A 15,665-nucleotide genomic window follows, 5' to 3' on the forward strand; every position below is an offset into this window, starting at 1 on the left:
AAGAAAATAGTGCCGGGAGCAGAACGTATCCCTTGGATCCGGAGTCCCTGCACTGAGAAGCTCCTACACAAGGGGAAGATTGATGACAAGGACCTTCCTCCAAAGCTGACAGAGAAAGAAAGCCTTTCCCTGGAGCTGGCTCCCTGAATTAGGACTTTTAGCCTACTAGACTGTGAGAGAATATAAGTCTGTTTGTTAAAGCCACCCACTTGTGCTATTTCTGTTATAGCAGCACTAGATGACTAAGACAATGGCTCTATATGTTATTGTTGTTAGCTGCCATCAAGCTGACTCCAACACATGGTGACCTTATGTATAATAGAAGGAAACGTTGCCATCTTCATGACTGTTGGTATGTCTGGCTCACTTCTCAGCACGATATCAGAAAATATTCTGTGATCCATAGGGTTTTCATAGGTTAATATTCAGAAGTAGACCTGTCCACCACGGGTGACCCTGCTGGTATTTGAAATACTGGAGGCATAGCTTTCAGCATCATAGCAAAGTGCAAGCTTACGGATGGGTGGTGGATAGCTTCATACTGGCCACTATAATTAAAGTCAGTGTTACTTAGGTGGTCACAGTGGGTATTGAGGAAGTAATGAGTGCTTAACCATTGGCCCACCTGTGCTCCTCCTGCTTCACTAGGCACTCCATACTTAACTGTCCCTCCTCCCCTTAATCTGTAAAGGCTGCAGAGCCTGGCAACTCAGCTCTTGGCCTCTTCACTTATTCTCTTGGGTATCTCATCCAGGGGCTGGCACACTTTTTCTACAAAGGGTCAGATAGTAAACATTTTTGACTTTGTGAGTCATATGATCTCTGTCATAATTTCTCAACTCCGTGGTTGCAGCACAAAAGCGGGCACAGACAATATTTAAGGGAATGATTGTGGCTGTGTTCCAATGAAACTTATTTATGTACTGAAAATTTTACTTTCATATAGTTTTCATGTGCCATGAAATATTATTTTTCTTTTGATTTTTTTCAACCATTTATAAATGTAAAACTCATCCTTAGCTCGTGTCGCTGTTGTTAGCTGCCGTGGGGTTTTCTCTGGCTCCTGGCGACCTAATGTAGAACAGAAAGAAATGCTGCCAAGTCCTGAGCCATCTTCATGATCATTGATATATTTAAGCCAGGGATTCAAATCAGTTCGTTTTGGTTTGCATTTCCATCCCAGATATACTGAATCAGAATCTACATTTTAACAAGATCCCCAGGTGATTCTTATGGATAACACATTTTGAGAACCATGGCTCAACTAGTGGTTCTCAGAACTGGTCCCTAATCAGCAGTATTAGTATTGCCTGGGAACTTGTTAGAAATGCAAGTTCTCAGCAGAGGTTTGAACCAGACTGAACAGGTTTGAAGCCCTAGTTTGAGTCCATTGCTGTGGCTGTTCTGTCAATCCATCTTATTGAGGGTTTCCCTTGTTTTTGACGACCCTTGGCTCACGGGCCTTACAAAAACAAGCGGTGGGCTGTAAGTGTGGTTGCGGTTTTGTGTTCAACTCTTCCAAGATCCTACAAGCCTCATCATTTGTCAACCTGCTTTTATATTGATTGCTTTACCTGAGACCTCCATACCATGGAAGCTATGAGTTTGAGTCTCACATCTCTATGCAGTGCAGCTGAAAGTGCCAATTCTCATGACAGACTTTTCAATTCCTTATGGCTCTAGGTGGCCAAGATGCCTTGATGCCTCCCTGAGCCAGGTGATAGAGTTTTCTGTCCCTGGCTTCATGGATGTGATTACCCTCCATGGACCCAGCTCTATACAGACAGTTCTCCTACAGCTCCCCACCTGGTATGGACCTGAGGCATTGGCTCCTGTACCCAAGTGGCTGTTTAAACCCCAGATCCCCTCCTCCAGCCCCTAAAACCCATATCCATTTTTAATAGTCCCCATTAGTCGTTTGGCATCAGATCCTGTTCACGGTTCTGGCTTTCAGTTCCCTTTACTTGTCTGGCATCTGGGTATTTCCCTTTCTTGATTTTGTTTTCAATTATGCATTAAGACATGTTGCATTTTATGTAGAACTTCTATGTTTGGAGCTAGAGGGGAGTCTTTCTGTGTTAGCTCAGTCTGCCATATTGCCTGGAATTTGGACTTTCTTGGATCATTATAATGAAATTCGACAACATTGGGCATATTCATTTTCAACCATCCGTTCTTACCTTTGTTCACTTGCATTTTATTTATTTTATAAACAACTCCAGAGATTGGATTAGGAAAAAAAGCAAAAGGAGACAACATAAAAGTAGAACTGAAGGAGCTGGAGATTTGTTCGATCCTTTTGTTGCGTAGAACTGAACCCTCCAGCTGTTGTCTATACTGAAGAAATGGCACAGTGAGGCATGAGCTGCTCGTATCATCACTTCTGCTCATTCTGGGTCCCCCAGGTGAGTGGCGAGTAATATACATAGGACTAGGACCCATGTGTTTTGCTGTCCCATCCAGGACTCAATCCTGTATGCCATATTTTATCAGATATGGTAAAAGAGAGGAGATAAGAAGTTATGCTTTTATAGCAAAGGTTAGAAATGCCAGATGATCAGCAGAGAGTTCTGAAAAACAGTGAAGGTTAGTATGGACATCCATCTTGGGAAAGAGAAGAAGTAGAAGCACCTGTTGGGGGCTATCACTGGAATTATTATTTTCTGACACCTGCATCTTAGAGAAGAATGTGTTTTTGATGTGTAAATTGGATTGGAGGGAAAGTATAGCTGGCTGAGATGGAAAGCTACTTCAATGGCCCAGGATTATTCTAAAGATATTTACTGAGCAGCTACTATGTTCCAGGCACTGTGCCAAGCACTTTACTTGCATTGACTTATTTATTTCCTATGGCAACTCTATGACAAAAGAATTATTACTGTTATTTCATTTGACAGATGAGGAAACTGAGGATGAGAGTGATTTAGCAACATGCCCAAGGGCACACGGCTAGTAAATGATGGGAATGATATTTGAATTTGTGTGACTCCAGAATCTATGCTCTTAATGATGACTCTTTACTTAACTCAGTTAATGGTGTACAATCAGGTAGAGCTTCCCCACAGGAGTGTTAGGTCTGGAGCCTAAGGAAGGACATTAAGTCAGAGGAAGGTATGGGGTCATCTGTACAGAGAAAATGGTTGAGAGAGAAACATGAGGAGTCCTCACTCCAGTTCTGCAAATAAATGTTATGATCTAATGTAGGCAGCCAGAGAGAAGGGGCAACTGAGTAGATCAAGGAAGAGGTGCCAGGCAGGAAGAAGAGTGCATGAGGCAGGGGACAAGCAGCCTCCTCTGTTGGATGTTTCATATATTGTGACGGACTTTCATGGAAGATCAGAGTGTGACCTAAACATTGTATTGTCTTTAAATGAGGGAAAAAAATCAGCAGATTTCCCTCACTGCTTTTAGTTCATTCTCTGAAGTGTCTTTTACTTCTCTTCTTTTTTTTTCTTAAAATTAGGAAGTTGCTGAGAAGTGAAAAAGGAAGCAGATGAGAGAAAAACACAAAAGAACTTCAAACAAATAGAAGGTAGATGACTCTAGTTTCTGTTACAAATACCTGGATTCCAACTGAGACCTGAATTTGCTGGGGACAGCACCAGGGAGACAGACCATGTGGCTGCCCCTAGCACTGCTCCTTCTCTGCCTCCCAGGTGAGTGGGGTTGGGGCTTCAGGAATCTGGTATTTCAGGGGTGAAGGATAGTAGGTAGAAGGGTCAGTCCTAGGTTTAAACCAGAGGTGGAGTGTCAGCAGAAATGGGAAGGCTACATCCATTCATCCATCTATATATACTTTTACACATTCAAACAGCGATCTGCAAGTCCTACAAACATTGACTGAGCACCAAGTATGTGCCAGGACTGTTCTGGGAGCTGTAATTAAGAGTAACGTTTGCAGGTGACATTTGCACTTGGGCTCATGGTTGACTGAGGCAGACAAGTAACGACGATGCAGTGTGGAACTTGCTGTGGTAGAGATGCATACACATCTTGAGAGAGCACAACAGGGGTCTCTAATTCTGCTCCTGGAAAGATGGAAATCTTCACCGAGGCTCCATGGAAGTCAGTCTCGAAGGATGAACGAGTTGGCAGAACAGAAAATGGGAATATATAGAAGTGTAGAGATACTAAAAATCGTAAGGTTCAGGAATTAGCCAATAGTTCTATTTTGCCAGAACTTAGTTTAAAGGGGTTGGAAAGGTTTGTTAGAAGGAAATAATGACCACCCTGACAGGGAATACAACAGAGAGTCCCAGATAGAGCAGGAGAAAAATGTGGAGCAGAACTCAAATTCACGTAAAAAGACCAGAATTAATGGTCTGACTGAGACTGGAGGAACCTTTGAAGACATGGCCCTTGGACGCTATGTTGACTCATAACTAAAACCATTCCCGAAGCCCAATCTTCAGATAAAGATTACACTGCACTATAAAACAAAATAATACTTGTGAAGAGTGTGCTTCTTAGTTCAGTCAGATACAGGAGACCAAATGGGTGGCTCCTGTCCAGAGGCAGGATGAGAGGCCAGGAAGGGACAGGAACTGGTTGAATGGACACTGGGAACCTGGGGTGGACAGCGGGGAGTGTGCTGTCACATTGTAGGGTTGCAACTAATGTCACATAACAACATGTGTATAAATTTTTGTATGAGAAATTAACTTGAGCTGTAAACTTTCATCTAAAGCACAATTAAAAAAAAAAAGGAAGGAAATAATGAAAGGTCTAAAATGCTATCCTAAACATCCACTTTAAATCCTTCCTGGAACAAAGTATGGGGCAAACAAGAAAATAAAATCGTCCTGCAAAGTTTGGACCTTCAGAATGTATTTTAAAAAATTCATGAGTGCACATTTTTCTGTGGGAAATAAGTTTAGGATAAAAATAGAGGATGTTCTTCATGTTAGCAGAATAATTTTTGTGGTTTTGCTCCCTCATGATGCTCAATATGATGACCAGACTCTTCCCAGGTGGTTGATGGGAAAGGAAGAGATTTGAAGGAGGAAGACTAGCTGGTGACATTAATCAAAAGGTAGTTTTCTCGTTAATAAAAGGAGAAAGTGGACTGGGTGATCTCTAAGGACTCTTAAGGCCCCTGTAATTAATCTATGATGCTAGACTCAGAAAGACATTTAAGAGAGGTGCATCTCCTTACACCTGGGAGGTACTCAAAAAGTCTTAGATGATGATGATGATGGACAAACTGTAGAGTTCAGTGGACACTGTGAATCACCATAATTAATAAAATGGGCACCCAATACAGTGGTGACTGAAGCTGCTTATACCAGCCCAGAAAAGCCAATTATGAGTATGTCTTCCCAACTCTGCATTCAGTGACCACATGTTGTTAGCTTGAAATCATTTGTGGTAAAGAGTATTTACACTACGGGAATCAGCAAAGGCTACATACAAATCAGAGCTCCCTCCCCCCATCCCCAAGAGCTGGTTTACTGGCAGATCACTGCTTGTGGTGCCCTCTTACTTAAATCTGGTAATTTTTATCTAAATGCCCTAGCCTGGGTGCAGTTAAACTAAAGCTGGAAATCTCTTTCCCATCTCTCTTGTGTGGAGCGGGCTGACCTCTCCAACTCCACAGGTTCACCTCTCATCCAGGGTAAGTTGCAGCTGGGGATTCCTCATGGGCTCAGATGTTCTAGAGCTTCTCCTTTTTCACAGCTGCTCCTGGCTCAGCTCCTTGCTTTCTTTCCCAGCATACTCTACCCACCACACCCATCTGGTTTTACAAACTGTTTGGAAAACTGTGATTACTAGAGAATGAGGAATGAAAAAGAGATGAAAAGAAAGATAGAACGGACAATTGCAGAGTGAGGAGAAAAACGACAAAGAAAGTGAGGCGAAGTGCAATATAGAGGAAGGAAGTGAATTCCAATATAAAATGGGCAAACTCTGTCCTGCAGTTAGGCCAGGTCTCATCAGCCTCTGCTTCCCCCTTGAGTCCTTTCCTGCCTCCCAGCAGTGTCCTTGTTTCACCATTCCTGCCCCAGAGAAGGCGTGTCTTGTTTGGAGGCTCCCACCTCCCAATTCAACCGGCGCCAACCCCTCCTCCACTCTTGTACACATTCATTCCTCCTTTGTTCTCTTTTTCAATTTCTAGAACATTCTAAAACCAAGAAACCTCCCCACCACACATATGCATGCACATCTTATTTGCATATATTAAATTTAAAATGACTTTTCTCTGCTTTATAAAAGGGGTCTGTAAATAAAGGATATATAACAGAGCCTGCGCTTGTGTGGGTGTGTATGTTGGGGAGGGTAGTGTTCCTGGTGCCCACAGCAGAGGCAGGACTGAGGGAGTCAGGACTGAGAGCTGTGGGGTGGGGGTTGCCACCAGAGTCTCTCTCTGGCTTCTTCTGGAGGGAGGCCCTGGTGCTTCTGGGGCAAGGAGGCTGAGCCCAGAGTCCTAGCAGGGGCTCTGAGGCAGCCAGAGGAGGGGGCGTGGGAGGCCTCTGGGCTGTGGTGGAACTGTGCCTTCCTTCTCCCACTAATGGGCTCAGAGTCCCTCATTCCCTCCTTCACGTTCATGTTGCCAGAACAGGGAGAGCAAGAGGGAGGTGGGGGCAGGGAGAAGTGTTACCAACAGACTCTTGGTTGCTCTCTGTTCGTCCAGTAGTTGGACAATCAGGATCATGAGTTTCTATCACCTTCTCCCCTGCCCACCTCCCTGTACACCTGATGAGGCCCCCTGGTCAGCTGGGGGTCCTCTGAGGGTAGAGGTGATTTTCCAGTGGTCTGGAATGGAGGACTTTCTTTTCTAAGTCTTCCCCCAAGCTGAGCTGAGATTGCCCTGCAATGCCCCTCTGAGAATCATGGATGAAAACATGTGGAATTCAAGGCTTTCTTTCTCTTAGTCTTTCCAGACTTTTGCCCCCTCCTTTGCCTCTCTCTCTCTCACACGCACACACACACATGCACAGATACATGTACACAGGTGCATACACCTGCCCACACCTGGCCACACCTGCCCATATCCGCACATATGCACACCCATGCACATGCATGCACACACACCCAGACACACACACAGATGTGCAGTCTCAGGCAGGTTTCAAGACTCCGCTCCATCCCTTAGGGAAGAGAGAGGGAAGGTTCTGATTTCTATATTCCCTGTCAGCACCAGGGCCTCAGCATGCAGGAAGGACTAGTTCCTTCCTGAGACAATGGCCACTTTAACTTGGAATCCAAGGTCAGTTCCATTTTTCTCAATCTCACATCAGTGTTGGTGTCGTCACCCCTGAGCTCCTTCATGGTTATGGTGAACTGATGGTGTCCGTGGTTGTCCCTGATGGACATTTGGCCCCTCTCCACCTCCTGATCTGACTCTGTGGTGTTAACGAGGAGTTGGCAGGAGCCCCAGTGTTCCCCGCAGTACCACCACTTGCTGTAGGTCTCCCACCCTGGGTCATAGCAACCCTGCTTGGTCACCAGTCCCCGCTCTGTGGCAAACACTGCTATAGGACCACTGATGGAGGAGCAGTCTGGAAAACAGAATCCAAAATACCAGTCCCGGTCTGGCTCAGGGCTCCTGGCAACTCTCTGGGGACTGACCAGAGCTTCTGGCCAACTCAGCCCCTCCCCAGAGCCTGCAGACTACTTTGTGCATGTCTCGGTTATTGCAATTGCTATACTGGGAGACGGTCGTGTCTTTGACTCGTCCAGAGCAGAAACTCAGGCAGGCCGATATATGGGGTTAAGCAACACTCCAGAGAGCCTGTTACACCCTTGGTTTGCTGCTTATCTTCCTTCTTGTATCTGAGGTTCTTAGAAGAAAAGTTCTCAGTTCTAGTTACAAGTTAAGAACGGTTGTAGAGGCTCTTAAACTATTCAGATGCCTGAGTCTTGCCATGACCAAGTAGGTCTGAGCTAGGGCCCAAGCATCTGTGCTCCTTAAAAACTCCTCAGGATTCAAGTATCTACCTCTTTTTTATCTATCTATCAATCTATCATCTACCATCTATCTATTTATCATCCATTCATCATCTATTTATCTCTCTACGCATCTATCAATCTATTATCTATCTGTGTATCTATCAATAAATCATCTGTCAATCATCTATCTATATTTATGTATCCATCCATCCACCCATCCGTTATAGTAGAGAATCATTATCTTAGAAAACAAATACCATTATTTTATTTTCTGTCCCCAACACCTAACTTAGTATCTATCTGATAACAAACTCACACACACATATTTTATATATATATGTAAAACAAAACATTTGCCATGTTGTCTTAGGCTGGGTTCTCTAGAGAAGCAAAACCAGCTAAGCGTATAAATATATATATAGAGAGAGATTCATATCAAGGAAACAGCTCACGCAATTGTAGAGGCTAGAATGTCCCAAGTCCATGGATTGGGGTAGAGGCCTCTCCCAATTCACGGAGCCGCAGAAGCTGGCAAGCCCAAGATCAGCAGGTCAGAGAGCAGGGCTCTTGCTCACAGGCTGTGAAGGTTGACAAATTCCAAGATAGGGAGGCAAGACCGCAAGGTTTCTCCTGTTTCATGTAGCTGCAGGGGCTGGTGAACCCAAGATTGGCAGGTCAGAGAGCAGGCTCCTGCTCACAGGCTGTGAAGGTCAATGAATCCCAACTTCGGCAGATAAGCTGACAGCTCAAGTCCCAAGAACCGGAGGTGAGATGACAGGAGGAAGCTGCAGGATCCAGAGTTAGCAAAAAGCCAGAACGTCTGCTTATATTCAGATGCAGGTCACACCCCCAAGGAAACTCCCTTTCATCTGATTGGCTATTCACAGCATATTCAGTCATGGGAGTGATCACATATAAACCCTGAGAATCATGGCTCAGCCAAGTTGACACACAATCTTAACCATCGTTCATAGTCCACCCCTTGTCTACTTGGCACATGTACACATCTCCTTAAACCATACATTATCACTGAATAAAGACAATTAGAAAGTCGTACTTGTGCCAAACATGATACAACTAACATGCGTACAATCGAAAATGCACTAGCCCCATTTACATCTTATATTTTATAAGTGAAGGAAACAAAAATATTTGATGCACACATACAAAACAGAAATACTCATAACAATTACAGTCCCCATTCTGCAACTGGTCACGTGGCAGTAACTAGTATTTAGAACTACCTTCTTCCACCACCCATTCCATATTCCCTTTGCCCTTAGCAAGCACCTCAGCTGGTCATGGTTCTTTGCTTGGTGGGGTGACCCAAACCTTCATTCCTGAAGGGTCTCGGTCATTAGTAGTCATGTCAGAATTAGGTTGCCGTAGTTTTCCATTCACTTTGATCACAGGGCACGGTAGTACTAAGAGACACCCTAAGGAGTCTCCTGCATTCCAGACATACTCTTCTTTACCTCCATTATGTAATATCAATCTGATTTCCTCTTGGTAATCAGGATCAATCACACCAGCCAGTATGGTAACTTCCTTCTTTGCCTGTTGATCCAGAGGCATAAGGAGCCCAAAGTGGCCAGGTGGCATTCTTAGCTTCCAGTTCAATGGAATCAGTGATGTGTCTCCAGGTGGGATCATTCCTCCCTTTGGAACTAAGACCTCTAGACCTGCAGAGCATAACGTCATGGGGATAGGAAGCAAAAATCTTGCAAGTGGGTCACTAGGGGTAATAGTGAGTGGTGCCACTCCCATTTCTACCTCTTGATTCCTGGACCCAGGAATCCTGGCTATAGGAGAAACAGCACCATATATTGGATGCCAGTTTAGGGCATATACAGCCTCCTGGAGAGCAGTGCCCCAACCCTGCAAGGTATTGCCACCTAGCTGGCACCATAATTGTGTCTTTAGAAGGCCATTCCATCATTCTATCAAGCCAGCTGCTTCAGGATGATGGAGAACATGGTAAGACCAGTGAATTCCATGAGCATGGGCCCACTGCCACACTTCATTTACTGTGAAGTGAGTCCCTTGATCTGGGGCAATGCTGTGCGGGATACCATGATGGTGGATAAGGCATTCCGTAAGCCCACAGATGGTAGTTTTGGCATAAGCATTGCTTGCAGGGAAGGCAAATCCATATCCAGAGTAAGTGTCTATTCAAGTAAGGACAAAACACTGCCCTTTCCATGATGGAAGTGGTCCAATGTAATCAACTTGCCACCAGGTTGCTGGCTGATCATCTCAAGGGATGGTGCCATATTGGGGACTCAGTGTTGGTCTCTGCTGCTAGCAGATTGGGCACTCAGCATTGGCCGTAACCAAGTCAGCCTTGGTGAGTGGAAGTCCATGCTGCTGGGCCCATGCATAACCTCCACCCCTGCCACCATGGCCACTTTGTTCATGAGCCCATTGAGCAATGATGGGAGTAGCTGGGGAAAGAGGATGACTGGTTTCCACAGAACGTGTCATCCTATCCACTTCATTGTTAAAATCTTCCCCCGCTAAGGTCACCGTTTGGTGAGCATTCACATGAGACACAAATATCTTCACTTCTTTGGCCTGTTCAGAGAGGTTTATCCACATACCTCTTCCCCATAAATCCTTGTCTCCAATTTTCCAATCATGTTCCTTCCAAGTCCTTGACCATCCAGCCAAACCACTGGCCACAGCCCAAGAATCAGTATATAATCGCATATCTGGCCATTTCTCCTTTCAAGCAAAGTGAACAACCAGGTGCACTGCTCGAAGTTCTGCCCATTGAGAGGATTGCCCTTCATCACTGTCCTTCAGGGAGGTCCCAGAAAGGGGCTGTAGTGCTGCTGCTGTCCACTTTCGAGTGGTGCTGGCGTATCTCACAGAACCATCTGTAAACCAGGCATGAGTTTTCTCTTCTTCATTCAACTGATCATAAGGAACTCCCCATGAGGCTATAGGTGCAGACAGGGAGATGGAAGGTAATGTGACAGAAATGGAGACCATGAGCATTTGGGCCCCTTCCTCATGCAACTTACTTGTGCCTTTGGGTCCTGCTTGGGCCCAATCTCGTATATACCACTTCCATTTAATGATGGAGTGCTGCTGTGACGTCCAACTTTATGACTCTGTGGGTCAGACAACACCCAGTTCATGATGGGCAGCTCAGGCTGCATGATGACTTGGTGTCCCATGGTTAAGTGTTCAGTCTCTACTAAGGCCCAGTAACAAGCCAAAAGTTGTTTCTCAAAAGGAAAGTAGTTATCTGCAGAGGATGGCAGAGCTTTGCTCCAAAATCCTAAGAGTCTGTGCTGTGATTCACCAATAGGGGCGTGCCAAAGACTCCAAACAGCATCTCTATCTGCCACTGACACTTCAAGTACCATTGGATCAGCTGGATCATATGGTCCAGTGCATGGCAGCCTGAACCTGTTGCAGAGCCTTCTCTTGTTCTGGTCCCCACTCAAAACTAGTAGCTTTTCTAGTCACTTGATAAATAGGCTGGAGTAGCACACCCAAATGAGGAATATGTTGCCTCCAAAATCCAAAGAGACCCACTAAGCATTGTGCCTCTTTTTTAGTTGTAGAAGCAGCCAGATGCAATAACTTATCCTTCACTTTAGAAGGAATGTCTCGGCATGCTCCACACCACTGGATCCCTAGAAATTTCACTGAAGTGGAAGGTGCCTGAATTTTGGGGGGATTAATTTCCCACCCTCTAGCATGCAAATGTTTTACTAATAAATCCATAGTCAGTGACACTTCTTCCTTACTTGGTCCAATCAGCATAATGTCATCAATGTAATGGACCAGTGTGACGTCTTGTGGAAGGGAAAGGTAATCAAGTTCCCTGTGGACTACATTATGACAGGGTTGGAGAGTTGACGTAGCCCTGAGGTAGGCAAGTGAAGGTGTATTGCTGGCCTTGCCAGCTAAAGGCAAACTGCTTCTGGTGATCCTTTGAAACAGGTGTGGAGAAAAAGGCATTTGCCACATCAATAGCTGCATACCAGGTACCAGGAGATGTATTAATTTGTTCAAGCAGTAAAACTACATCTGGAACAGCAGCTGCAATTGGAGTCACCAACTGGTTAAGTTTTTGATAATTTACTGTCATTCTCCAAGATCCATCTGTTTTTTGCACAGGCCAAATAGGCGAGTTGAATGAGGGTGTGTGGGAATCACCACCCCTGCATCCTTCAAGACCTTAATGGTGGCAGTAATCTCTGAAATCCCTCCAGGAATGTGGTATTGCTTTTGGTTTACTATTTTCCTAGGTAGGGGCAGTTCTAATGGCTTCCACTTGGCTTTTCCTACCATAATAACCCTTAGTTTATTTGTCAGGGATCCAATGTGAGGGTTCTGGCAGTTGCTGAGTATATCTATTCCAATTATGCATTCTGGAACAGGGGAAATCACTACAGGGTGGGTTTGGGGACCCACTGGACCTACTGTGAGATGGACATGAGCCAAGTCTCCATTAATAACCTGACCTCCATACACCCACTCTGACTGGTGGGCCACAGCGACGTTTTGGGTCTCCTGTAATTAGTGTCAGTTCAGAGCCAGTATCCAGTAATCCCCCAAAAGTCTGATTATTTCCTTTTCCCCAATGAGCAGTCACTCTTGTAAAAGACTGTAGGTCCCTTTGAGGAGGGCTGGGAGAAAGATTAACAGTAAAATTTTTTGGCAGTGTATTGGAGTCCTTTCTCAAGGGGACCCGGCCTCCCCTTCATTTAAGGGGTTGTGGGTCTTCAAACTCGCTCAAATTTGGGAATTGATTGAGGGACCATGACTCTCTATTCTGGTGATTCGAGTTATACTGCTGTTCACCTGACCTAGAATTCATCCGTTTGTATAGATCAAGTAACTATTTAGTATATTTCGTATCTATTTCACTCCTAGGGACACCATGATTAAGTACCCAATGCCATAAGTCCATACAAGTCAGACTATTCTGACTGCTTTGACTCATCTGTCCGTTACTGTAACCACGCCCACCTTGTCTTTGTCGATTGAGTGCAGCCACTTGGCCCCTACTACCAAGGGGTCCAATCAGCCCCATTGTTGTTAGGGTCTCTTAATTCAGTTAGGGCAGTTCCCACTGTCAAATCTGACGTACATAAAACAGCAATCACAGCAGTCTTCAAGGATGCTGGAGCTCCCTTCACAAATTTGTTCCTCACAGTTGTGGTAAAAGGTGTGTCCTCTGGGCACTCCATGTGTGGGTGTGTGGGTCTATCTTAATAAATCCACTCTAACATGTCAATTTCCCTAAGCCTTTTGATACCTTCTTCTACAGTATACCAAGGCAGGTCTAGTACTTCAACTTGATTTAGTGTAGGCAACCTCGTAATCCATGCTTCAGCAACCCAACCAAATAAACTATTAGATCCTTTCCTAACTTCTCTAGCTGAAACACTGAAGGAACAATCTGTGCTTAATGGACCCATATCAATAAACTCAGACTGATCCATCTTTATGTTCCTTGCACCATTATCCCACACCCTTAATAGCCATTCCCACACATATTTCCCAGGTTTCTGTTTGTACATATTAGAAAAGTCAAGTAGTTCTTTTGGAGTCTAGCATACCTCCTCCTGGGTCACACTTTGTACTTCACCTTTTGGGGCTTGCTGAGACTTAAGCCTAGTTATAGGTCTAGAAGCCAGAATCAGTAGTGTGGAATTGTTTTGAGAACATTCAGCATTGTCTTGTAAAGCATCTGCCTCAGGTGATGCCCCAGGCAATGACTCAGGCAAGGGCTCTTTAGAGGCAGCTGAGCTAAGGCTAATCTCATTAGATGGGAGTGGAGGGGCTGATGGTTTTTCTGGACAGGGTTCTTTAGCAGACAAACATGAAGTAATCTCTTCAGATGGGACTGGCTCGGCTGGCAGGAGTGATTCAATGGAATTTACGAGCTCAGTGTCCCCAGCTTCCTGATCATCTGTCCATTTGTCCCCATCCTAAGTTTCAGGATCCCATTTCTTCCCAATCAATGCCCTTACTTTAACTTCAGACACCTCTTGAGGTTAGCAATTGAGCTGGCGTTGTAATTCAGCCATTCTTACACTAAGACTCTGGGTTTGGTTTTCGGCAGTTTCAGCTCTGTTACTACAAGAAATAAGGCTTTCTTTGAAACCACAAGTGAAAGCCTTGAGGTCATGTATGCAGCAGTTGAGCTTTGACTCTGAAGCCCTGAGTGCATCTCTTTCTTTCACCAGCTTGTCTAGTGAAAGTAGGAGAAACCAACCAGCTTCCTTGTACTTCTTGTTCCGACAAAGCTGTAGAAAGATATCACACATATGTTCACCCTGAGCCTCGCTGTTCACTAATACCTGATCTACTGGTGGTGATATTTTGCATATTTGTATCACCACCTCACTCCATGGACTAGCAGTGGCCTCTTTACTGCTGGAAGCAGAGTCATCAACATCTTTAAGACTAAGCAGACTTGAGAACAAATTTAGAAAACTCATCCTTACAATTTTGTTTGTCTAGAACCACTCTCGGTACCAAATGTCTTAGGTTGGGTTCTCAAGAGAAGCAAAACCAGTAAAGTGTATAAATATATATATATATAGATTTATATCAAGGAAACTGCTCACGTGATTGTAGAGGCTAGAACGTCCCAAGTCCGTGGATCAGGGTAGAGGCCTCTCCCAATTTATGGAGCTGCAGAAGCTGGCAAGCCCAAGATTGACAGGTCAGAGAGCAGAGCTCCTGCTCACAGGCTGTGAAGGTTGATGAATCCCAACTTCGGCAGATAAGCTGACAGCTCAAGTCCCAAGAACCAGAGGTGAGATGACAGGAGGCAGCTGCAGGATCCAGTGTGAGCAAAAAGCCAGAACGTCTGCTTATATTCAGATGCAGGCCACACCCCAAGGAAACTCTCTTGCATCTGACTGGCTACTCACAGCATATTGAATCATGGGAGTGATCACATATAAACACTGAGAATCATGGCCCAGCTAAGTTGACACACAATCTTAACCATCACACATGTCAACATTTTTTACGTGTACAATTCAGTGACATTAATTACACTCATCGTGCTGTGTAATCATCACCATCATCTGTTCCCAAGTTTCTCCATCACCCTTAAAAGAAACTCAACGTCCCTAAACAGTGACTCCTCCTTTCCTTCTTCCTCCCACCCCTGGTAGCCATTGATAAATTTGGGTCTCTATATAGTTGCCTGTTCTAGATTTATATAAGTGGGATCATATAATATTTTTCCTTTTGTGGCTGACATTTCACAAAGCATAATGTTTTCAAGGTTCAGCCGTGTTATAACACGCGTCAGAACTTCATTTCTCTTTATCGCTTTATGTTACTGTTGCTAGGTGCCACTGAGTCAGGTCTGACTCATAGCGACCTTATGTACCACAGAACTAAACACTGCCCGGTCCTGCGCCGTCCTCACAATCCTTACGCTTGAGCCCACTGTTGCAGCCACTGTGTCAATCCATCTCATTGAGGGTCTTCCTCTTTTTCGCTGACTCTGTGCTTTACCAAGCATGATGTCCTTCTCCAGGGACTACTCCCTCCTGACAACATGTCCAAAGTATGTAAGACATAGTCTTGCCATCCTTCTTTCTAGGAAGCATTCTGGCTGTACTTCTTCCGAGACAGATCTGTTTGTTCCTCTGGCAGTCCATGGTATATTCAATATTCTTTGCCAATACCACAATTTGAAGGCGTCAGTTCTACCTTGGTCTTCCTTATTCATTGTCCAGCTTTCACATGCATATGATGCGATTGAAAACACCATGGCTTGGGTCAGG

General features: G+C 44.8%; 1 protein-coding gene across 1 annotated transcript in view; it reads left to right on the top strand.

Annotated features, from left to right (window-relative positions):
- The first annotated feature begins 1,911 nt into the window (after positions 1-1,911).
- LOC101356113 (CMRF35-like molecule 1) overlaps positions 1,912-15,665 on the top strand; it is a 51,989-nt gene continuing 38,235 nt past the window's right edge. Inside the window, exon 1 of the mRNA XM_023729428.1 lies at positions 1,912-3,656. Coding sequence (XP_023585196.1) covers positions 3,617-3,656 — 40 coding nt within the window. The 5' untranslated portion in view covers positions 1,912-3,616. The remainder of the gene's footprint in view (positions 3,657-15,665) is intronic.

The sequence above is a fragment of the Trichechus manatus genome, unplaced genomic scaffold (assembly GCF_000243295.1).
Source record: "Trichechus manatus latirostris isolate Lorelei unplaced genomic scaffold, TriManLat1.0 scaffold00028, whole genome shotgun sequence".
Taxonomy (NCBI): Eukaryota; Metazoa; Chordata; class Mammalia; order Sirenia; family Trichechidae; genus Trichechus; species Trichechus manatus.